Source organism: Hyla sarda, unplaced genomic scaffold, assembly GCF_029499605.1.
Source record: "Hyla sarda isolate aHylSar1 unplaced genomic scaffold, aHylSar1.hap1 scaffold_1128, whole genome shotgun sequence".
Lineage (NCBI taxonomy): Eukaryota > Metazoa > Chordata > Amphibia > Anura > Hylidae > Hyla > Hyla sarda.
Genome location: NW_026607749.1, coordinates 9,754 through 35,567, shown reverse-complemented (window position 1 = coordinate 35,567; position 25,814 = coordinate 9,754). Strand labels below are relative to the sequence as shown.

General features: G+C 44.7%; 2 protein-coding genes across 2 annotated transcripts; both read left to right on the top strand.

The window, feature by feature from the left end:
- Positions 1 to 5,475, top strand: LOC130301391 (oocyte zinc finger protein XlCOF7.2-like). Its single transcript, XM_056551623.1, has 5 exons — positions 1 to 17; positions 368 to 547; positions 2,568 to 2,694; positions 2,778 to 2,815; positions 5,464 to 5,475. The coding sequence occupies exons 2-5, from the start codon at positions 488 to 490 to the stop codon at positions 5,473 to 5,475; spliced, it is 237 nt and encodes a 78-aa protein (XP_056407598.1). The 5' UTR covers positions 1 to 17; positions 368 to 487.
- Positions 5,476 to 14,150: 8,675 nt separating this feature from the next.
- Positions 14,151 to 25,603, top strand: LOC130301390 (oocyte zinc finger protein XlCOF6.1-like). Its single transcript, XM_056551622.1, has 2 exons — positions 14,151 to 14,206; positions 24,429 to 25,603. The coding sequence occupies exons 1-2, from the start codon at positions 14,188 to 14,190 to the stop codon at positions 25,601 to 25,603; spliced, it is 1,194 nt and encodes a 397-aa protein (XP_056407597.1). The 5' UTR covers positions 14,151 to 14,187.
- Positions 25,604 to 25,814: the final 211 nt, after the last annotated feature.

The window sequence follows — 25,814 nt, the reverse complement described above, 5'->3', positions numbered from 1 at the left end:
TCCGGCTTACTGGAGAGGTGAGGGATTCTGGGAGTGATGTCACATGACCTCATTCTTATCTATGTAATAACAGATGGATATGACTGGAGAGGTGAGGGATTCTGGGAGTGATGTCACATGACCTCATTCTTATCTATGTAATAACAGATGGATATGACTGGAGAGGTGAGGGATTCTGGGAGTGATGTCACATTACCTCATTCTTATCTATGTAATAACAGATGGATATGACTGGAGAGGTGAGGGATTCTGGGAGTGATGTCACATGACCTCATTCTTATCTATGTAATAACAGATGGGTATGACTGGAGAGGTGAGGGATTCTGGGAATGTATGTAGTGATATTAATGTGTCTCTCCATACACAGGATTACACAGTAGTGAAGAAGTCCTCTAGTGGGCGCTGTCGGGCCCCTGGGTGTGAAGGATGGGCAAGAAACCTGAGCCCAATCCCAGGACCCCCACCTCACTCCCTGATACATGAGGAAATGGATGAACAGAAGATCCTAGAACTCATCAATAAGATGATGGAGCTGCTGACTGGAGAGGTGACCCTGCTGGGACATTATACAGTAATGGAGGGTCTGGTGATGACTGGAGAGGTGACCCTGCTGGGACATTATACAGTAATGGAGGGGTCTGGTGATGACTGGAGAGGTGACCCTGCTGGGACATTATACAGTAATGGAGGGGTCTGGTGATGACTGGAGAGGTGACACTGCTGGGACATTATACAGTAATGGAGGGGTCTGGTGATGACTGGAGAGGTGACACTGCTGGGACATTATACAGTAATGGAGGGGTCTGGTGATGACTGGAGAGGTGACACTGCTGGGACATTATACAGTAATGGAGGGGTCTGGTGATGACTGGAGAGGTGACACTGCTGGACATTATACATTAATGGAGGGGTCTGGTGATGACTGGAGAGGTGACACTGCTGGGAATGCTGGGACATTATACAGTAATGGAGGGGTCTGGTGATTACTGGAGAGGTGACACTGCTGGGACATTATACAATAATGGAGGGGTCTGGTGATGACTGGAGAGGTGACCCTGCTGGGACATTATACAGTAATGGAGGAGTCTGGTGATGACTGGAGAGGTGACACTGCTGGGAATGCTGGGACATTATACAGTAATGGAGGGGTCTGGTGATGACTGGAGAGGTGACACTGCTGGGACATTATACAGTAATGGAGGGGTCTGGTGATGACTGGAGAGGTGACACTGCTGGGAATGCTGGGACATTATACAGTAATGGAGGGTCTGGTGATGACTGGAGAGGTGACACTGCTGGGAATTCTGGGACATTATACAGTAATGGAGGGGTCTGGTGATGACTGGAGAGGTGGCACTGCTGGGACATTATACAGTAATGGAGGGGTCTGGTGATGACTGGAGAGGTGACACTGCTGGGACATTATACAGTAATGGAGGGGTCTGGTGATGACTGGAGAGGTGACACTGCTGGGACATTATACAATAATGGAGGGGTCTGGTGATGACTGGAGAGGTGACACTGCTGGGACATTATACAGTAATGGAGGGGTCTGGTGATGACTGGAGAGGTGACACTGCTGGGACATTATACAGTAACGGAGGGGTCTGGTGATGACTGGAGAGGTGACACTGCTGGGACATTATACAGTAATGGAGGGGTCTGGTGATGACTGGAGAGGTGACCCTGCTGGGACATTATACAGTAATGGAGGGGTCTGGTGATGACTGGAGCGGTGACCCTGCTGGGACATTATACAGTAATGGAGGGGTCTGGTGATGACTGGAGAGGTGACACTGCTGGGAATGCTGGGACATTATACAGTAATGGAGGGGTCTGGTGATGACTGGAGAGGTGACACTGCTGGACATTATACAGTAATGGAGGGGTCTGGTGATGACTGGAGAGGTGACACTGCTGGGACATTATACAGTAATGGAGGGGTCTGGTGATGTCTGGAGAGGTGACACTGCTGGGACATTATACAGTAATGGAGGGGTCTGGTGATGACTGGAGAGGTGACACTGCTGGGACATTATACAGTAATGGAGGGGTCTGGTGATGACTGGAGAGGTGACACTGCTGGGACATTATACAGTAATGGAGGGGTCTGGTGATGTCTGGAGAGGTGACACTGCTGGGACATTATACAGTAATGGAGGGGTCTGGTGATGACTGGAGAGGTGACACTGCTGGGACATTATACAGTAATGGAGGGGTCTGGTGATGACTGGAGAGGTGACACTGCTGGGAATGCTGGGACATTATACAGTAATGGAGGGGTCTGGTGATGACTGGAGAGGTGACACTGCTGGGACATTATACAGTAATGGAGGGGTCTGGTGATGACTGGAGAGGTGACACTGCTGGGAATGCTGGGACATTATACAGTAATGGAGGGGTCTGGTGATGACTGGAGAGGTGACACTGCTGGGAATGCTGGGACATTATACAGTAATGGAGGGGTCTGGTGATGACTGGAGAGGTGACACTGCTGGGAATGCTGAGACATTATACAGTAACATCACTGGAGGGGTCGGGGTGATGACTGTATCATTATGTGTCAGGTTCCTATAAGGTGTCAGGAGGGGGCGGTCTATTTCTCCATGGAGAAGTGGGAGTATGTAGAAGGACACAAGGATCAGTACAAGGATCAGGTCATGATGGAGGATCAGCAGCCCCTCACATCACCAGGTAATAGACATGACTATATACACACGTCCTCTCATTATTTGTATGTAAAGAATGAATTCAGTCTCTGTATGTGTTCCCTACAGTCAGATCCAGTAAGAGAACAGCACCAGAGAGGTTTCCCCGTCCTCTTCTTCCACAGGATGATCAGGTAGATGGAGATATTCCCTATGATCTGTAGAAGGGCTGTGAAGCTCTTGTGGTCAGTCCCCTCACCCTCCATGACTTCTCATCTATAACATCCCATGTGACTTCTCCTGCTGACTGATGACTTTTACTATATTTCTTCCACATCGTATGTATCAGGGTGAAGATCCAAACAATATTAATGCTCCAGAGACATATGTGAGCAGTGATGAGCAGTATAAGGAGGACATTCCTACAGCGAAAGATCTGAACAATATTAATGCTACAGATAGGGAGGAAGAAGAAGAGACAGATGTGAGTGGTGATGAGCAGTATAAGGAGGACATTCCGACAGTAAAAGATTTGAACAATATTAATGCTACAGATAGGGAGGAAGAAGAAGAGACAGATGTGATTGGTGATGAGCAGTATAAGGAGGACATTCCTACAGAGAGAGAACTGATCTATATTAATGCTAAAGACATAAAGGAAGAAGAGACGGATGTGAGTGGTGATGAACAGTATAAGGAGGACATTCCGACAGGAAAAGATCTGCACAATATTAATGCTACAGATAGGGAGGAAGAAGAAGAGACAGATGTGAGCTGTGATGAACAGTATAAGGAGGACATTCCTACAGGTAACCACCCAGGTGAGTAGTAACAACTTAATATAGAGCAGAGTCACAGATTCTTCTGCTGTAGTAATTGTGTAGAATTCTTTAATCTCTCTGTCCTTTCTCTTGCTGTATATTCTTCTATTCACCCAAAATGCAAACTAATGTGATTCTACAGCTGGAATATGGACAAGAAATATCCCAATGTGTACAAGGCCATCACGACCGCTCCCACTGAGGGGGCATGGTGTGACATCATGACCCCGCAGCCCACACCCAGCGTTTGGAACTAAATGTTCTGACCGCTGGGGCAGTGAAGTACCCCTTTAATCTCCCTGTCCGTTCTCCCTCTGCGGCAGAGCAGCTCATGTCCATGTAACAGGGGACGAGAACTGTGGCCAAGAATTCAATAGAGTTGTGTATTCTAGCAGCAGAAGTGTGCTGGGATAAGGAAGCGCTGGTGGACACGTTCTCTCGTGGACTCTCCCATATTATACAAGATGAGATTGTGATCAGAGATCTCGAGGAACTTTTGTCTTTCACCATCCTAATAGACACTAGGTTCCGAGAGAGAGAGAGAGAGATCACCATTTTGGAACCCTTTGAGGAGGCCATCTATCATGCCCTCCCTCACCTCCCGTGTCCCCCTCACCTCCCGTGTCTCCCTCACCTGCCGTGTCTCCCTCACCTGCCGTGTCTTCCTCACCCCCCCATGTCTCCCTCCCTCACCTCCATGCCCCCTGACCTCCCATGCCCCCTCACCTCCCATGTGCCCCCTCACCTCTCATGCCCCCCTCACCTCCCATGCCCCCCTCACCTCCCATGCCCCCCTCACCTCCCATGCCCCCCTCACCTCTCATGCCCCCCTCACCTCCCATGTCTCCCTCACCTCCCACGCCTCCCATGCCCCCCTCACCTCTCATGCCCCCCTCACCTCTCATGCCCCCCTCACCTCTCATGCCCCCCTCACCTCTCATGCCCCCCTCACCTCCCATGTCTCCCTCACCTCCCATGTCTCCCTCACCTCCCATGTCTCCCTCACCTCCCATGCCTCCATCGCCTCTTATGCCTCTCTCGATCATATAGTGATGGGATAATACTACCGTACTGTTACTGAATAAAACCCCTGTACACAGACCACTATCAACTTAACCTCTTAAGGACACAGGGTGTGTCCGCTCCCATGCTGTAACACAGGGTCACGCGGGTTGGGCCCGGCACCTAGCAGGGACCGGTGGCTAATACCGGACATCACTGATCGCGGTGATGCCCGGTATTAATCCTTTAGATCCGGCGATTAAAGTTTATTGCCGCATCTAATATTTAAAAAAATGCTTCCCGGCAGCTCAGTCAGGTTGATCAGGGACACTGTGGTGAAACCATGGTGTCCCGATCAGCTGTGAGGACGTGGAGGGTCCCAACCTGCCTCCTCAGCGTCTGATCGTCGCTCTATTGCTCCATGCCGTAGATCCAGACAGGAGCAGTGGAGCGCCGATAACACTGATCAATGCTATGCTATGGCACAGAACAGTGTCTGCAATCAAAGCATTGTATGTAATAGTCTCCTATGGGGGCTATAAAAAATATAGTTAATACATTTGATTTAACCCCTTCCCTAATAAAACTTTGAATCACCCCCCTTTTCCCATAAAAAAAATAAATAAAGAAAAATAAATATAAACGTGCGTAAATGTCCGAACTATAAAAATATATCGTCAATGGCGAATAAGTAAAAAAAAAAAATTCCAAAGTCCAAAATAGCGTATTTTTGGTCACTTTTTATACCATAAAAAACTTTATAAAAAGCGATCAAAAAGTCAGATCAAAGCAAAAATAGTACCGATAAAAACTTCAGGTCACTACACTTATTCCCTGGTCCAACGCCATTACACGAGAATAGACTGGATCTTGGTCAACGCTGCAACAGTACCTCAGCTGGTCTTTTCCCGTCATGTCCACGTGTCGTGATCGGACCATGATGTGGTGCTGTCAGTTTTTAATTTTATGTCCCCTCTCACATTGCCATTTAGGTGGAGACTTAACGAGTCTTTACTGACTATGCCGAGAATAAAAACCAAACTGGAGGGTGATATAGCCTCCAACTTCTCTTTGAATAGTTCCCCACAATTGTCTCCACATTGGACATGGTTGGCTCACAAGGCCTACATCCGCGGACGCCTGATCTCTACGGCCTCGGGAATTAAGCGAGATAGGACTAGAGTCCAGGAGGCCTTGGAGGCCAAACTGTCTAGATTGTTTTTTGCCCATCAGCAGGATCCTACCCCCTTTCTTTATAAGTCTATTGCGGATACTAGATTGCAATTGGATGCCCTGCTCTCCACAAAAGTAGAGAAAGCCTTGAGGTGGACAGGTGCAACTTATTATAGGTTGGCGAATAAGCCTGACAGGCTGCTAGCGGCTATGCTCAAGAAAACTTCCTCGTTTAATCGGGTGCATAGCATTCAGTTGAAATCTGGCCTCCGCACTTCCCACCCTGACCGTATTTATGAGGCTTTTTCTTCCTTCTATACTCACCTCTACTTAGCCCCTCCTACTCCCTCTAATTATTCTTCTTCTTTAAATGCCTTTTTATCTCCGTTGTCTCTTCCCTCTTTATCCGCTCTGGACCGGGAGGCCTTGAATGGTCCCATCACGGCGGAGGAGGTAGAACGGGCTATTGACCATCTCAAACTGGGCAAGTCTCCCAGCCCGGACGGATTTTATGCCTCTTACTTTAAAACCTTTTCCTCTGTTAATTCCTCATCTTGTCTCCAATTCTCTTTTGTCTGGCGCCAAACCTCCCCCTGTCTTACCTAAACCCTCTAAGGACCACTCTTTACCCTCTAAATACCGTCCTATCGCTCTTCTTAATGTCGATTCTAAACTACTTACTTCTATTCTTGTTTATAGACTTAAATGGGCACTGTCATGAAAAATTATTTTTGATATGTTGAAGTACTCAAGTACTACAACATATCTCTAAAATACTTATATTAAAAAAAAAATGCTTTTAAAACATTTTAAAAGCAATTTGAAATCCGGCCACTAGGGGGTCACCCTCCTGCAAGGTACGGGGGGGGGGGGGGGGGGGGGGGGTGCTTGGGTGTTACTCACCGAGCGGCAGGAAGAGGCTCCCCCGCACCTGTCCCTCCCGCATCGGCTCCCGACTCACTCCTTCCCCCATGAAGCTCCTGTCCTGGGTGCCTCCAGTTGTTTGACCACTACAACTCTTAGCATGCCCTGACAGCCAATAGATGTCAGGGCATGCTAGGAGTTGTAGTGGTGAAACAGCTGGAGGCACCCTGTTAGGAGAACTAAGGGCGGAAGTTGCCCCCCCCCCCCCCCCCCCAGCAGGCATCAGTGACGTGGTGCCTGCTGGGGAAGTCTAAATGCCATTTTTAAAATAGTAAAAAAAAAAAAAATAAAGGCAGGGGGGGTCTTGGGGATAGAAGAGCAATAGGCAGGGACAGAAAAAAAATAAACATGATGGTGGGAGCTACCCTTTAATTCCTTCTTGCCCTCTCTTGTCCACCTAGACCAGGTGGGATTCATCCCAGGCCGACAGGCACCATTCAGATATTACTAAAACTCCCATGCTTGCCCTAGCATTAGACATAGAAAAGGCCTTTGATACGGTCTCGTGGCCGTACCTGTTTCAGGTATTATCAAAGTTTGGCATCTCCGGTCCCTTTGTTCGCACATTGCATAGCATTTAATTCAATTCCGACGGCCTACTTAAAGCTGCCTTCCACTTCACCCTCATCTATATCTATAGGGAGGGGAACGCGCCAGGGGTGCCCCCTCTCACCAGTGCTTTTTGCGCTTGTGATGGAACCCTTGGCAGTTGCTATTAGAGATAATGTTAATATTAAGGGCCTTGTGGTGGGTTCGGCAGAATATAAAACTAGTCTTTTTGCAGATGACCTTTTACTGACGTTAACAAATCCTTTGGTTACTTTACCTAATTTAATCACGCTATTAGACAGATTTGCTGGGCTGTTGGGGTTGAAGGTGAATGTGGCTAAATCGGAGGTTATGTATTGCAATGTCCCGCCCATGACACGACAATTGATATCACAAAATTTGGGGTTTCACGACTCCTCACATGGCCTGTCCTATCTGGGTGTTAATCTTACTACATCCCTTAAAACTTTATATGCAGCGAACTATCCTCCTCTATTTTGCTCTATTAGAGCGGATCTGACAAGGTGGACAGGGCCTCATATCTCGTGGGTAGGCCGCATAAATGTATACAAAATGGTTATTCTTCCAAGTATCCTGTACCTGTTTCGCTCCCTCCCCATCCCGGTAGTGAAAAAAGATATATGCTCTCTTCAACACACTATTTCCCACTACATCTGGAATGGTAGACGGCCCCGCATGAATAAGACTGTTATGCATTACCATAAAAGGGTGGGTGGTCTATCGATTCCCAACCTAATGAAATATTACTACGCTGCTCAACTAGCCCAACTGGCTCTTTCATACGCCACACAGAGTGCCCCTAGATGGGTAGGGCTGGAAGAATCCCTTATCTCTCCTTACTCTTTCTCCACCTTGATGTGGTCCTCTTGTCCTGTCTCAGCTCTTCTCTCCTCTTTGTGCAGATCACTCTATTTTCCCTGTCTCTTTGGCATCTGGTCCGCTTCAAGTTCTTCCTGCAGTCCCCTATACCTCCTCTCCTCCCCTTCCTTTCTAATCCTGCTTTTCAACCTGGCATTTACACTGCTCCCTATTCGTGGTGGCGTTCTGCTAAACTGGCTAAATTATCTGACCTGCTGGTGGGTAAACAATTGATTACCATGGCACAACTCTGCTCTATACATAAGCCCCCGCCTGGGGAACATTTCCGTGCAATGCAAATCCTATCATACTACTCTTCGTTGGGTCCTAAGGGCTATAAGGTGAATCCTACATTCTATGAGTCGGCCTTGCTATACGGCCCTGCGTTACCAGGCTTGCTTTCCCGCATTTATGCCCATCTAAATGCCCCTCCCGCTGATACAAAACTACGCTTCATGGAAGCCTGGGAGCGTGACCTTCGTGTGACCATATCTTTACCCCAATGGCATGCCTGTTGCACGGCTATTAGTAAGGGTAGCTGGCAGGTCTCCTTAATGGAGACGTCTATTAAAATTCTACACAGAGTCTATATGGTCCCCTCTAGGTTGCACACACTTTACCCGTCAGTGTCACCTCTTTGCTTCAGAGGATGTCAGATTACTGGTTCCATGCACCATATTTGGTGGAGTTGTCCTAAGGTGGCACAATTGTGGAGAAGGGTTCATACGGTATTGGTGGATTTATTTGGTGAACGCATAAAGGGCATCATTACTATTTTACTTTTGTACTGCCATCATTAATCTTTTCAATAAAAGACTCTTGGTTTGAATGTTAAAAACTTCAGATGACGGCGCAAAAAATTATCACTCATACCGCCCCGTACACAGAAAAAGAAAAAAGTTATAGGGTTCAGAAGATGACAATTTTAAACATAAATTTTCGTTCATGTAGTTATGATTCTTTTCCAGATGTGCGACAAAATCACCTATATAAGTAGGGGATCATTTTAATCGTATGGACCTACAGAATAAGGTGTTATTTTTACAGAAAAATGTACTGCGTAGAAACGGAAGCCCCCAAAAGTAACAAAATGGCGTTTTTAATTTTTTTTTAAATTTTGTCCCACAAATATATTTTTTTTCTTGGTTTCGCCGTAGATTTTGGGGTAAAATGATTGATGTAATTACAAAGTACAATTGGTGGCGCAAAAAAACAAGTTTCATATGGGTCTGTAGGTGCAAAATTGAAAGGGTCATAATTTTTTAAAGGTGAGGAGAAAAAAAACGAAAGTGGAAAAACGTTGAGGGGTACTCCGGTGGAATTTTTTTTTTTAAATCATCTGGTGCCATAAAATTATACAGATTTGTAAATGACTTCTATTATAAAATCCTAATTATTCCAGTACTTATCAGCTGCTGTTTGCTCCACAGGAAGTTTTTGTTTTTGCACTTTTTTTTTCCTTCTGACCTTCTAAAGATCATAATGTGTTCAATTTTGCACCTGCAGACAAACATGAGGCTTGTTGTTTTTGTGTCACCAATCGTACTTTGTAATCACAGCAATTATTTTATAACATAATCTGCGGCGAAACACAAAAAAATTGTTTGTGGGGTGAAATAAAATAAAAAATCGCTAATTTACCACGTTGTACGGCTTCCGTTTCTATGCAGTGCACTTTTCGGTAAAATTAACACCTTATCTTTATTCTGTAGGTCCACACGGTTACAAGGATACCCAATTTATATAGGTTTTATTTTATTTTACTACTTTAAAAAATTCATGCACCAACATTAATATGTTTAAAATTCTCCTCTTCTGAGCTCCATAACTTTATTTATTTTCCGTATACGCGTCTGTATGAGGGTCATTTTTTGCGCCATGGTCTATAGTTTTTATCGGGACTATTTGTATTTTGATGGGACTTTTTTTTAATCACACTTCATTAATATTTTTATGGTATATAAAGGGACCACATGGGATTTTTTTTACTACATTTATTTTAAAAAAAATGGAAATGGGGGGATTCAAACTTTTATTAGGGGAGGGGCTTATTCACATTTATTAACTTTCTTTTTTATACTTTTTTTTAGCCTCCATAGGGGACTATTACCTGTAATCTTCTGATTGTATATACTGATCAGTGCTATGCCATAACATTGATCATTGTTATCAGTGCTCTGCTGCTTCAGGCTTGGAGTAATAGAACACTGATCAGACGGCGAGGAGGCAGGTAAGGACCCTCCCACCATCCTCTCAGCTGATCGGGACATCAGGATTTTGTCGTGATAAAGGAATAAAAGGGATGAATAATTGCACCACATCATGACCACCACCATATAGTGACGGGATAATACTGCCATACTGATACTGAATAATACCCCTGTACACAGACTAATATCCCCCATACAGTGCCCCTGGCTCTACACAGGCACTGCAGACCATATAAGTGATTACAGTGCAGTTACATGTAGTGAATCACAGGGGGCGTCTTCCTGAAGTCGTTCTCTTTCCTTTTCGTCCCCACAGAATCTGCCAGAGAAACATGTTAGGCACCGCACGTTTCCAGCACATTTCCCAATTATTTCCTCAGTGCCCTAAATAGTGTAGATAATGCCAGTATGAAGGCAGATATTGGCAGTAGATAGATAGCGTTGATAGGTAGACGGTGTAGGTAGGTACTGGTGGTAAGTAGATAGATAATTTTACCACAAAAACAAAAACAAAAAAAAAAAATTGGCCCTCATTTACTAACAGGATCCCGACACTTTTTTGTCAGGTTTTGCGCCAGAATTCTGTCTGCGCCAGAATTTGCGCTAGAATCTTGCGCACAACCCGACAAAATCAAAATCACTCAGAGGGAAAAAAACAAAAGAACAAAAGGGGCGTTTTTCCCGACAAAAGGGGCGTTTTTCCCGACAAAAGGGGCGTGTTCCCGCCAAAAACAGAAAAAACCCTCCGAGTGTGAAGAAAACTCACAGGAAAACCTACAGCTCAGAGAGTGAATCCTGCTACCCCAAGCATGGAACAGGGTCTGTTCCATGTTGGGGGTAGTAGTAAAGGGGCTGAGGGATTGAACGCACCGGGTCTCACTTCTGAGACCCGATCCGATCAGATGTTATTAAGCAGGGGAGCGGGCGGCATGTTCTGATCCCCTGCAATGTACAGTAAACTTTCATTTTAAATTTCCCACCAGAAGCCCTGAATGGCCGGGACCGAGGAGCCAATCAGGGCTCCTGGCAGAGTTTTACTATAGAAGCGCTGTGGTGGGCAAAGATGTATAGAATCGCTGGGGGGGGGGGTATATATCTGGCCCCTCCAGCATTTCTATATATCTTTCCCCCTGCTGCGCTATATCAAACTTAGTGCCCGCTGCGCTTCAATAAATGTACTGACCCCCAGCGCTATTATATATCTATACTGACCCCCGCTGCGCATATTTATATATATACTGACCCCCCCCCCCAGTTGCGCATATTTATATATATACTGACCCCCCCCCAGTTGCGCATATTTATATATATACTGCCCCCCCAGCGCTATTATATATCTATACTGACCCCCGCTGCGCATATTTATATATATACTGCCCCCCCCAAGCTGCGCATGTTAATCTTCATCTTCTCCCTCCCCTGGCTGCCAATGAATGAAAACTCTATTAGTGGGGGAGCAGAAGGCTGCATATCATGCTGTGGGGGTCAGACATATGGATATATATCTGACCCTCACATCATACATATATAAATGCCGGCTCACCGCTATGAATGACAAGTAAGCTATTAGGACCGGCAGCGCGAGCCTCCCTGCACTGCTGTACTTGTCATTCATAGCTGTGAGCCGGCATTAGTATATGTATGATGTGAGGGTCAGACATATATCCATATGTCTGACCCCCACAGCATGATATGCAGCTGCTGCCTGCTATGAATGACAAACTCTTAGCAGCGTGAGCGGGCAGCAGCCTTCCGCTCTCTCGCTAATAGAGTTTTCATTCATTGGCAGCCAGGGGAGGGAGAGCATGAATATTAATATGCGCAGCTGGGGGGGGGGGAGTATATATATATAAATATGCGCAGCGGGGGTCAGTATACAGTGGTCCCTCAAGTTACAATATTAATTGGTTCTGGGACGACCATTGTATGTTGAAACCATTGTATGTTGAGGCCAGAACTCTATGGAAACCTGGTAATTGGTTCTAAAGGCACCAAAATGTCATCCAAAAATAGGAAAAAGTGAGGATTAAAGAAAAATAAGTAGATAACTGATATAGATAAAGCAAATTCTTCCATATAAAAGTAATAAAGATCTGCTGGGAACTGTAATCACTGTCTATGTCAGTGTTTCCCAAGCAGGGAGCCTCCAGCTGTTGCAGAACTACAACTCCCAGCATGCCCGGACAGCCAAAGGCTGTCCTGGCATGCTTGGAGTTGTAGTTTTGCAACAGCTGGGGGCTCCCTGCTTGGGAAACACTGGCCTATGTAGAGGACAGGAGCTTCTTCAGGGTCCTGTACAGTACATGCAATGTCCTAAAAAAGTAATATGGAGCCGCCCTCACCTGGTGTCCAAAGGAGCAGCTAACCCTGGTACAGGTAAAGAGTACAGAACATGTAATACCTTTCTTTACTGTAGGGGGCACTACCAGACACCAGTCAGTGCATACACTTCAGTAATACAGGTAAAGTGTACAGAACATGTAATACATCCCTGTACTGTAGGGGGTGCTACCAGACACCAGTCAGAGCATACACTTCAGTAATACAGGTAAAGAGTACAGAACATGTAATACCTCCCTGTACTGTAGGGGGCGCTACCAGACACCAGTCAGTGCATACACTTCAGTAATACAGGGGTTTTACCAGTGAGGCCCGGTGCGATCAATCCCTCAGCCCCTCTACTTCTACCCCCAACATGGAACAGACCCTGTTCCATGATGGGGGTAGTAGTACAAGCACTAATGTAGTCAGAATTTGCAGAGACTTTTTTTCTGTCGCACAGAATACATTTTGTGCTACAGAAAAAAACCTGCGACAGAAAGAAAGGGAAATTGGGGACAGATTCGTAAATAGCATCAGAAAAAAAAGGAGTAAAGGACTTGCAAAAACACAAACAGACACTCCACTCTTAGTAAATGAGGGACAATGTGTGGCTTCCATTCTTATGCAGAGCACTTTTCGGTACCAATGACCCGCCTTCTTTATTGTGTCCAAACAATGACATCGATACCCAATATATATAGGTTTTGTATTATTGTATTATATTATTATTGTATTATATTGTATTATAACTTTTTGTAATTTTTTTGTAATATTTCTGCCCCCATAACACTTTATTTTCCTGTATGAGGGATCGTTTTTATTTGCACCCTGATTTGTAGTTTTTGTATAGATTGTTCTTTTGTTTCGCTTTTTATCCTTTTTTTTCTGCTATTTTTTAACATTTGCGCCATTCACTGTGCGGTTTAATTAACAACATTATATTATAATAGTTCAGATATTTACACCAAATATGTTTATTTTTGTTTACATTATTTTATTCCAAAAATGGGAAAAGGAAGGGGGGGGGGTGTAATCAAACTTTTATTAGGGGAGGGGCTTTTTCACATTTATTTCAATTTTCTTTATTTTTTTTTTTTTTGCTATTTTTTTAATGCTATAAATCAGTGATCCAAAACCTAAGGCTCTCTGCCTGCTGCAAAACTACAACTCCCAGCATGTTGCACTTTATAGTAGTATAGAACATGGTACAATATGCTGGGAGTTGTACCATGTTTCGGGTCTGCTGCAAAGCCAGAGGCTGTGTCAAGGAATGCTGGGAGTTGAAGTTTTTAACTACATCACACAGCATGCTCTGATAGAGCCTATCAGTTGCGTACCAGGGGGGGGGAGGGGGAGGGGTGGGTGCCACTCACAAGGGGGGTGCCATCCCTGCCATGCGTCCGACCGTCGGTGTCACTCACTGTGAAATACTGTTATACCCACCCAATTGTGCCCCCCCCCCCTGTGCCCCCCCCCCCCCTGCTGGACTCCGAAGGGGTTAATTTGTGCCTGGAGTCAATCTGTCACTGATACGTGACGCCGAGGGGGCGTGGGTGGAATGTGTCGGACGGCGGAGCTGCCCTGACGTCTATTATGTCAGCTGTCAGGACTGGTCCCAGGCATACCAGTTCAGTGAAGCGTGTATGAGGAACGAGCAGGATGATCAGGAACAGCAGGGGTGAGTGGTGCACCCTGCTGGGAGAGCTATGGGGGGGCAGGGGGATGGAGAGGAGAGGGGAGGGGGGGAGAAGAGAGGAGAGGGGGTGGTGTGGTGTTATTGTTGTTGTTTGAGAGACTGACATGAGGCAGACATGTGGCACAGTAATGTGGGAGTTGGGGTGGGGGGATGATGAGGCTGAACCCCCATTACTGTGTATCATGTCTTCATCATCCCCCAACCCCCCCATTACTGTGCATAATGTCTGCATCAACACCCCCCCAACCATCCCATTACTGTTCCTTCCTCATGTCTGCATCATCACCCCCCCAACCATCCCATTACTGTTCCTTCCTCATGTCTACATCATCACCCCCCAACCATCCCATTACTGTTCCTTCCTCATGTCTGCATCATCACCCCCCCAACCATCCCATTACTGTTCCTTCCTCATGTCTGCATCATCACCCCCCCAACCATCCCATTACTGTTCCTTCCTCATGTCTACATCATTACCCCCCCAACCATCCCATTACTGTTCCTTCCTCATGTCTACATCATCACTCCCCCAACCATCCCATTACTGTTCCTTCCTCATGTCTGCATCAACACCCCCCCAACCATCCCATTACTGTTCCTTCCTCATGTCTGCATCATCACCCCCCCCAACCATCCCATTACTGTCCCTTCCCTCATGTCTTCATCATCCCCCAACCCCCCCCCCCCCATTACTGTGCATAATGTCTGCATCAACACCCCCCCCAACCATCCCATTACTGTTCCTTCCTCATGTCTACATCATCACCCCCCCCAACCATCCCATTACTGTTCCTTCCTCATGTCTGCATCATCACCCCCCAACCATCCCATTACTGTTCCTTCCTCATGTCTGCATCATCACCCCCCAACCATCCCATTACTGTTCCTTCCTCATGTCTACATCATCACCCCCCCCCCAAACCATCCCATTACTGTTCCTTCCTCATGTCTACATCATCACCCCCCCAACCATCCCATTACTGTTCCTTCCTCATGTCTGCATCATCACCCCCCCAACCATCCCATTACTGTTCCTTCCTCATGTCTGCATCATCACCCCCCCAACCATCCCATTACTGTTCATTCCTCATGTCTACATCATCACTCCCCCAACCATTCCATTACTGTTCCTTCCTCATGTCTGCATCATCACCCCCCCAACCATCCCATTACTGTTCCTTCCTCATGTCTGCATCAACACCCCCCCAACCATTCCATTACTGTTCCTTCCTCATGTCTGCATCATCACCCCCCCCAACCATCCCATTACTGTTCCTTCCTCATGTCTACATCATCACCCCCCCAACCATCCCATTACTGTTCCTTCCTCATGTCTACATCATCACTCCCCCAACCATTTCATTACTGTTCCTTCCTCATGTCTACATCATCACCCCCCCCCCAACCATCCCATTACTGTTCCTTCCTCATTTCTGCATCATCACCCCCCCAACCATCCCGTTACTGTTCCTTCCTCATGTCTGCATCATCACCCCCCCCCCAACCATCCCATTACTGTTCCTTCCTCATGTCTGCATCAACACCCCCCCCAACCATCCCATTACTGTTCCTTCCTCATGTCTGCATCAACACCCCCCAACCATCCCATTACTGTTCCTTCCTCATGTCTGCATCAACACCCCCGCAACCATCCCATTACTGTTCCTTCCTCATGTCTGCATCAACACGCCCCCCCATTCCATCCCATTACTGTTCCTTCCTCATGTCTGCATCAACAGGCCCCCCAACCATCCCATTACTGTTCCTTCCTCATGTCTGCATCATCACCCCCCCAACCATCCCATTACTGTTCCTTCCTCATATCTACATCATCACTCCCCCAACCATTCCATTACTGTTCCTTCCTCATGTCTACATCAACACCCCCCAACCATCCCATTACTGTTCTTTCCTCATGTCTGCATCAACACCCCCCCAACCATCCCATTACTGTTCCTTCCTCATGTCTGCATCAACACCCCCCCCCAACCATCCCATTACTGTTCCTTCCTCATGTCTGCATCAACACTCCCCCCAACCATCCCATTACTGTTCCTTCCTCATGTCTGCATCAACAGGCCCCCCAACCATCCCATTACTGTTCCTTCCTCATGTCTGCATCATCACCCCCCCCCACCATCCCATTACTGTTCCTTCCTCATGTCTGCATCATCACCCCCCCAACCATCCCATTACTGTTCCTTCCTCATGTCTGCATCAACACCCCCACAACCATCCCATTACTGTTCCTTCCTCATGTTTGCATCAACACCCCCCCCCAACCATCCCATTACTGTTCCTTCCTCCATGTCTGCATCAACACCCCCCAACCATCCCATTACTGTTCCTTCCTCATGTCTGCATCAACACCCCCCCCAACCATCCCATTACTGTTCCTTCCTCCATGTCTGCATCAACACCCTCCCAACCATCCCATTACTGTTCCTTCCTCGTGTCTACATCATCACTCCCCCAACCATTCCATTACTGTTCCTTCCTCATGTCTACATCAACACCCCCCCCAACCATCCCATTACTGTTCCTTCCTCATGTCTACATCATCACCCCCCAACCATCCCATTACTGTTCCTTCCTCATGTCTGCATCATCACCCCCCAACCATCCCATTACTGTTCCTTCTCATGTCTGCATCATCACCCCCCCCCCCCCCAACCTTCCCATTACTGTTCCTTCCTCATGTCTGCATCATCACCCCCCCCCAACCATCTCATTACTGTTCCTTCCTCATGTCTGCATCATCACCCCCCCCCCAACCATCTCATTACTGTTCCTTCCTCATGTCTGCATCATCACCCCCCAACCATCCCATTACTGTTCCTTCCTCATGTCTGCATCATCACCCCCCCAACCATCCCATTACTGTTCCTTCCTCATGTCTGCATCATCACCCCCCCCAACCATCTCATTACTGTTCCTTCCTCATGTCTGCATCATCACCCCCCCAACCATCTCATTACTGTTCCTTCCTCATGTCTGCATCATCACCCCCCCAACCATCTCATTACTTTTCCTTCCTCATGTCTGCATCATCACCCCCCAACCATCCCATTACTGTTCCTTCCTCATGTCTGCATCAACACCCCCCCCCAACCATCCCATTACTGTTCCTTCCTCATGTCTGCATCAGCACCCCCCAAACCATCCCATTACTGTTCCTTCCTCATGTCTGCATCAACAGGCCCCCCAACCATCCCATTACTGTTCCTTCCTCATGTCTACATCATCACTCCCCCAACCATTCCATTACTGTTCCTTCTTCATGTCTGCATCATCACCCCCAACATCCCATTACTGTTCCTTCCTCATGTCTACATCATCACTCCCCCAACCATCCCATTACTGTTCCTTCCTCATGTCTGCATCATCACCCCCCCCAACCATCCCATTACTGTTCCTTCCTCATGTCTGCATCAACACCCCACCCCCCCCAACCATCCCATTACTGTTCCTTCCTCATGTCTACATCATCACTCCCCCAACCATTCCATTACTGTTCCTTCCTCATGTCTGCATCATCACCCCCCCCAACCATCCCATTACTGTTCCTTCCTCATGTCTGCATCATCACCCCCCCAACCATCCCATTACTGTTCCTTCCTCATGTCTGCATCAACACGCCCCCCAACCATTCCATTACTGTTCCTTCCTCATGTCTGCATCATCACCCCCCAACCATCCCATTACTGTTCCTTCCTCATGTCTGCATCATCACCCCCCCAACCATCTCATTACAGTTCCTTCCTCATGTGTACATCATCACTCCCCCAACCATTCCATTACTGTTCCTTCCTCATGTCTACATCAACACCCCCCCCCACCATCCCATTACTGTTCCTTCCTCATGTCTGCATCATCATCCCCCCCACCATCCCATTACTGTTCCTTCCTCATGTCTGCATCATCACCCCCCCAACCATCCCATTACTGTTCCTTCCTCATGTCTGCATCATCACCCCCCCCCCCCAACCATCTCATTACTGTTCCTTCCTCATGTCTGCATCATCGCTGTTTTATGGGCTACCTGTCCAAATGTTGCAAAACTACAACAGCCGTCTACATTAGCTGTCTGGGCAGGCTGGGATTTGTAGTTTTGCAACATCTGGAGGTCCACAGTTTTGACATCACTACATATGTGTTAGTATTATATTCATAGGCAGGGGTGTGGAAAATAAAAGAAAAACTACTTGTCCAAGGGACTAAAGCGGAACACAATCTACTTGTCCCTCAAGAAAATCCACTTGTCCTGGTAGATGAAATAATTTCAACCAAAATAGTCTGATCCCCCCACTAGACCACCAGGGATGGATATAAGATCCCTTTAGACACTGCTGACAGCGGTGATCTTATGGGTTAATAGGCGATCGCAGTATGTCAGGGTATTAGCGGGGGGAGAGCTGTAGATCCTCTTACACCCCAGACAAGCCCAGAAAAGTCTAGATGTAACTTTTTGATCACCGTATAAAAATTTCTCATATGAAGTGACCAAAAATGAACAATTCTGGACTATTATTTACATTTACACCGTTCACCGTTCGGTTTAATTAACATCATATTTTATTAGTCTGGACATTTCCACATGCAGCGATACCACTTATGTTTATTTTTGTACATTATTTTTATTTAAAGAAAATTGGAAACTTTTATTAGGAAAGGGGCTTATTCACATATATACGCACTTATTAAAATATTTTAATCACTATTTTTCCGTCTCAATAGGGACTTATGTGTTACTGGGGGGGGGGGGGGTTCTGCTTCTCCAGTTTATATGGTGCATTTTGTGTCAGAAAATGCTGGAAGTTGCATTTAGTTACTAGATAACTACAACACCCAGCATGCCCTGATACAGCCTATGGTTGTGTGGGTGTTGCAGCATGTTGTACTGTATAGTAGTACAGTTATGGTTATTGTGGAACATGCTGGGAGTTGTAGTTTGTGTCAGCTGCAGAGCCATAGTCTGTGTCAAGGAATACTGGGAATTACAGTTAGTAACTACAACACCCAGCATGCCCTGATGCAGCCTATGGCTCTGCAGCTGACCCGAACCAAAACTACAACTCCCAGCATGTTACACTTTATAGTTCTACAGTTTAGGTTATGGTGTAACATGCTGGGAGTTGTAGTTTTGGTTCGGGCGTGTTTGTGTGCATCCGTGGGGCTCTTGGTTGGCGGGTGAGTATGAAGGGGAGGATTCTGGGGGTGCATTTCAGTGCGGGTGCCACTAAAAATAAATAAAATTAGATGGCACAACTGCCCTAATGCCCGACGTGACAGTCCGCTCCTATACAAAACATTCATGCATACACATATCATACATACACCAGCCACTGCCCCCATATCATACATACACACACACCCCCGCCACTGCCCCCCTCCCACATCATACATTACATACACTCACATTATACATATACACCATACATATGCACACATCATACATACACCTGCCGCTGCCCACCCCACACATCATACATTACATACACACACACCATACATATACACCATACATATGCACACATCATACATTCACCTGCCGCTGCCCCCCCACATCATACATCACATACATACACACATCACACTTAGACATCATACACACATCATACATTACATACACATCACACTTAGACATCATACACACATCATACATTACATACACATCACACTTAGACATCATACACACATCATACATTACATACACATCACACACAGACAGACATCATACACACATCATACATTACATACACATCACACATAGACAGACATCATACACACATCACATATACACTCACACCATACATATACACCAGTGTTTCCCAACCAGGGTGCCTCCAGCTGTTGCAAAACTACAACTCCCAGCATGCCCAGGGCATTTTGGGAGTTGTAGTTTTGCAACAGCTGGTTGCACCCTGGTTGGGAAACGCTGATATACATCATACATACACCTGCCGCTGTCCCCCCATCATACATTACATACACACATCACACATACACTCACACCATACATATACAGCCACCCTTCCTGCCGCCGCCACCTGTATTCTCGGCCTCCTCACCTGAGCCGCCATGAGTGGACATCAGAGCTGTAGTAACCGCTGGTGTGAGGTGAGATTTCCGTCCTCCCCCTCACCCCCCCCCCCTGCTCTGTGTTTTCCCCGTACAAACAAGCAACCTCCATGTGGTGGATTAGGTCCTGTGGAGACAGATCAGGAGAGGGGGAGGGATAGAGCTGTGTGCGGGGGATGGAGCTATGTGCGGGGGATGGAGCTGTGCACGGAGCTGTCTATATCCTTTCTCTCACCCTGCTGTGTCTTCTGAGCTCCGTCCATCCTCCGGGAGGGGAGATAAGGGAACTCTGCAGTCAGCTGGAGGCTGCCGCCCCCTCCATGCACTCTGAGCGCCGGTGGGAGGTGTAGACTTCCATCGGCTTCTGCGCCTCACACCGACATTAAAGAAAAATAAAGGGGAAGTGTGTCTGTCCCTGCTAGCCCGATACAGGGCTAAATCTATGAACAATTCACCTGCCCGGCGCCCAAAACTACTTGTCCCGGGCGTCGGGCGATAGGATTTCCACATCCCTGCATAGGGTACATGTGTGGTAGTATTATATTCATAGGGTACAGTGTGTGGTAGTATTATATTTATAGGGTACAGTGTGTGGTATTATTATATTCATAGGGTACAGTGTGTGGTATTATTATATTCAGAGGGTACAGTGTGTGGTAGTACATTCAGAGGGCACAGTGTGTGGTAGTATTTATGGGGTACAGTGTGTGTGGTAGTATATTCAGAGGGTGCAGTGTGTGGTAGTATTATATTTATAGGGTACAGTGTGTGGTAGTTTTATATTCAGAGGTTATAGTGTGTGGTATTATTATATTCAGTGGGTACAATGTGCGGTATTATATTCAGAGGGTACAGTGTGTGGTAGTATTATATTTATAGGGTACAGTGTGTGGTAGTATTATATTTATAGGGTACAATGTGTGGTAATATTATTTTTATAGGGTACAGTGTGTGGTAGTATTATATTTATAAGGTACAGTGTGTTGTAGTATTAGATTTATAAGGTACAGTGTGTGGTAGTATTATATTTATAGGGTACAGTTTGTGGTAGTATTATATTTATAGGGTACAGTGTGTGGTAGTATTATATTTATAGGGTACAGTGTGTGGTAGTATTATATTTATAGGGTACAGTGTGTGCCAATATTATATTCAGAGGGTACAGTGTGTGGTACTAATATATTTATAGGGTACAGTGTGTGGTGGTAGTAGTAGTATTATATTTATAGGGTACAATGTGTGTTAGTATTATATTTATAGGGTACAGTGTGTGGTATTATTATATTCAGAGGGTACAGTGTGTGGTAGTATATTTATAAGGTACAATGTGTGGTAATATTATTTTTATAGGGTACAGTGTGTGGTATTATATTCAGAGGGTACAGTGTGTGGTAGTATTATATTTAGAAGGTACAGTGTGTGGAAGTATTAGATTTATAGGGTACAGTGTGTGCCAATATTATATTTATAGGGTACAGTGTGTGCCAATATTATTTATAGGGTACAATGTGTGGTAGTATTGTATTTATAGGGTACAGTGTGTGGTAGTATTATATTCAGAGGGTACAGTGTATAGTAGTATATTCAGAGGGTACAGTGTGTGGTAGTATTATATTTATAAGGTACAGTGTGTTGTAGTATTAGATTTATAAGGTACAGTGTGTGGTAGTATTATATTTATAGGGTACAGTGTGTGGTAGTATTATATTTATAGGGTACAGTGTGTGCCAATATTATATTTATAGGGTACAGTGTGTGGTAGTATTATATTCAGAGGGTACAGTGTATAGTAGTATATTCAGAGGGTACAGTGTGTGGTAGTATTATATTTATAAGGTACAGTGTGTGGTAGTATTAGATTTATAGGGTACAGTGTGTGGTATTATATTCAGAGGGTACAAAGTGTGATAGTATATTCAGAGGGTACAGTGTGTGGTAGTATATTCAGAGGGTACAGTGTGTGGTAGTATTATATTTATAGGGTACAGTGTGTGGTAGTATTATATTTATAGGGTACAGTGTGTGGTAGTATTATATTTATAGGGTACAGTGTGTGGTATTATTATATTTATAGGGTACAGTGTGTGGTAGTATATTCATAGGGTACAGTAAGTGGTATTATATTTATAGGGTACAGTGTGTGCCAGTATTATATTTATAGGGTACAGTGTGTGGTAGTATTATATTTATAGGGTACAGTGTGTGGTATTATATTTATAGGGTACAGTGTGTGGTAGTATATTCATAGGGTACAGTAAGTGGTAGTATTATATTTATAGGGTACAGTGTGTGCCAGTATTATATTTATAGGGTACAGTGTGTGGTAGTATTATATTTATAAGGTACAATGTGTGGTAATATTATTTTTATAGGGTACAGTGTGTGGTATTATATTCAGAGGGTACAGTGTGTGGTAGTATTATATTTAGAAGGTACAGTGTGTGGAAGTATTAGATTTATAGGGTACAGTGTGTGCCAATATTATATTTATAGGGTACAGTGTGTGCCAATATTATTTATAGGGTACAATGTGTGGTAGTATTGTATTTATAGGGTACAGTGTGTGGTAGTATTATATTCAGAGGGTACAGTGTATAGTAGTATATTCAGAGGGTACAGTGTGTGGTAGTATTATATTTATAAGGTACAGTGTGTTGTAGTATTAGATTTATAAGGTACAGTGTGTGGTAGTATTATATTTATAGGGTACAGTGTGTGGTAGTATTATATTTATAGGGTACAGTGTGTGCCAATATTATATTTATAGGGTACAGTGTGTGGTAGTATTATATTCAGAGGGTACAGTGTATAGTAGTATATTCAGAGGGTACAGTGTGTGGTAGTATTATATTTATAAGGTACAGTGTGTGGTAGTATTAGATTTATAAGGTACAGTGTGTTACAAGAGGGTACAAAGTGTGATAGTATATTCAGAGGGTACAGTGTGTGGTAGTATATTCAGAGGGTACAGTGTGTGGTAGTATTATATTTATAGGGTACAGTGTGTGGTAGTATTATATTTATAGGGTACAGTGTGTGGTATTATTATATTTATAGGGTACAGTGTGTGGTAGTATATTCATAGGGTACAGTAAGTGGTATTATATTTATAGGGTACAGTGTGTGCCAGTATTATATTTATAGGGTACAGTGTGTGGTAGTATTATATTTATAGGGTACAGTGTGTGGTATTATATTTATAGGGTACAGTGTGTGGTAGTATATTCATAGGGTACAGTAAGTGGTAGTATTATATTTATAGGGTACAGTGTGTGCCAGTATTATATTTATAGGGTACAGTGTGTGGTAGTATTATATTTATAGGGTACAGTGTGTGGTATTATTATATTCATAGGTTACAGTGTGTGGTAGTATTATGTTAAAAGGGGACCGTGTATGGCAGTGTTATATTCAGAGAGCACAGTGTGTGGCAGTATTATATTCAGAGAGAGTGTCTGGCAGGGTTATGATAATAATTGTTTTCATATAGAGGATCAGAATGCGCTGAAGCAGGAGGTGTAATTAAGGGGGAGGGGGAGGGAGGCGGTGTAATTAGTGGGGGGAGGGAGGTGTAATTAGAGGGGGGTGCCAAACAAAGGGTCCGCCCCGGGTGCCAAATGCTCTAGGTACGCCCCTGCAGCCTATGGCTCTGCAGCTGACCTAACCCAAAACTACTCCCAGTATGCCCTGATATGGCCTATGGCTCTGCAGCTGACCAACCCAAAACTACATCACCCACCATGCCCTGATACAGCCTATGGCTCTGCAGCTAACCTAACCCAAAACTACTCCCAGCATGTTTCACCATATACTAGTATAGTAAAAGTAATTGTGCAACATGCTGGTAGTCGCATTTTTGGGTCTGCTGCAGAGGTATAGGCTGTATGAGGGCATGCAGGGTGGTGTTGTTGGTTGGTTAAGGGGTTACAAAGTAACAAAAACTATGCAAACTGAGTATCCTTGTGATTGTATTCACCTGAGAAATAATTTCACCGCACAGTGAATGAAGGATCGGCGCCGCAAAAAATGTTATGGCAAAATAAAGAGTTTTGGCTCTCAGAGGAAAGCTTAAATTTCCTGAGTTGTTAAGGGGTTAAAATAAATTCTGTGTTATGCTTGGCAGATTCTTATACCAGGAGATCAGAGGAGAATCTTATATCTTCAGATTATAAAGCAGATGATGATATCACACAAGATACATATGAAGAACATTCCATTATCCCAGATACACCCTCAGCCCTTCACAGCCAAGATCTGTCATCTCATCCTTATATACAGGTCCTGTCTTCTCAATTATCACAGAAAAGTCACAGAAGGAATGTTGGACATCAACAAGCTCACACAGGAAAGAAACACTATTCATGCTCAGAATGTGGGAAATGTTTTCCTTTTAAATCAGGTCTTGTTATACATCAAAGAACTCACACAGGAGAGAAGCCATTTCCATGTTCAGAATGTGGAAAATTTTTTACTCAAAAATCATATCTTTTTGAACATCAGAGAACTCACACAGGAGAGAAGCCATTTCCATGTTCAGAATGTGGAAAATGTTATACTCAAAAATCATATCTTGTTGAACATCAGAGAACTCACACAGGAGAGAAGCCATTTCTATGTTCAGAATGTGGAAAATGTTTTACTCAAAAATCATATCTTGTTGAACATCAGAGAACTCACACAGGAGAGAAGCCATTTCCATGTTCACAATGTGGAAAATGCTTTACTTGTAAATCAAAACTTGTTAGACATCAGAGAACTCACACTGGAGAGAAGCCATTTCCATGTTCAGAATGTGGAAAATGTTTTACTGCAAAATCAAGTCTTGTTAATCATCAAAGAACTCACACAGGAGAGAAGCCATTTTCATGTTCAGAATGTGGAAAGTGTTTTTCTAAGAGATCAAGTCTTGTTTATCATCAAAAAACTCACACAGGGGAGAAGCCATTTTTATGTTCAGAATGTGGAAAGTGTTTTATTGAGAAATCAATTCTTGTTCATCATCAAAAAACTCACACAGGGGAGAAGCCATTTCCATGTTTAGAATGTGGAAAATGTTTTACTATTAAATCAAGTCTTGTTTATCATCAAAGAACTCACACAGGAGAGAAGCCATTTTCATGTTCAGAATGTGGAAAATGTTTTACTCATAAATCAGATCTTGTTAAACATGAAAGAACTCACACAGGACAGAAGCCATTTTCATGCTCCGAATGTGGGAAATGTTTTACTGAGAAAAAAACACTTAACAGACATCTAAGAATTCACACAGGAGACAAGCCAATTCAGAGCAATACATGATGCAGATATCACATCTATATATTAACCATGTACATAGGATATCTGACATATATCATATACTGCAGGGGTCTCAAACTGGCGGCCCTCCAGATGTTGCAAAACTTCAACTCCCAGCATGCCTGTGAGGGGAGTCAGCTTGTTATAGGTTTTTATATAACCTTTTATAATAATCCTTTATATGATTATACGCCATTTTGTATATCATCACTAT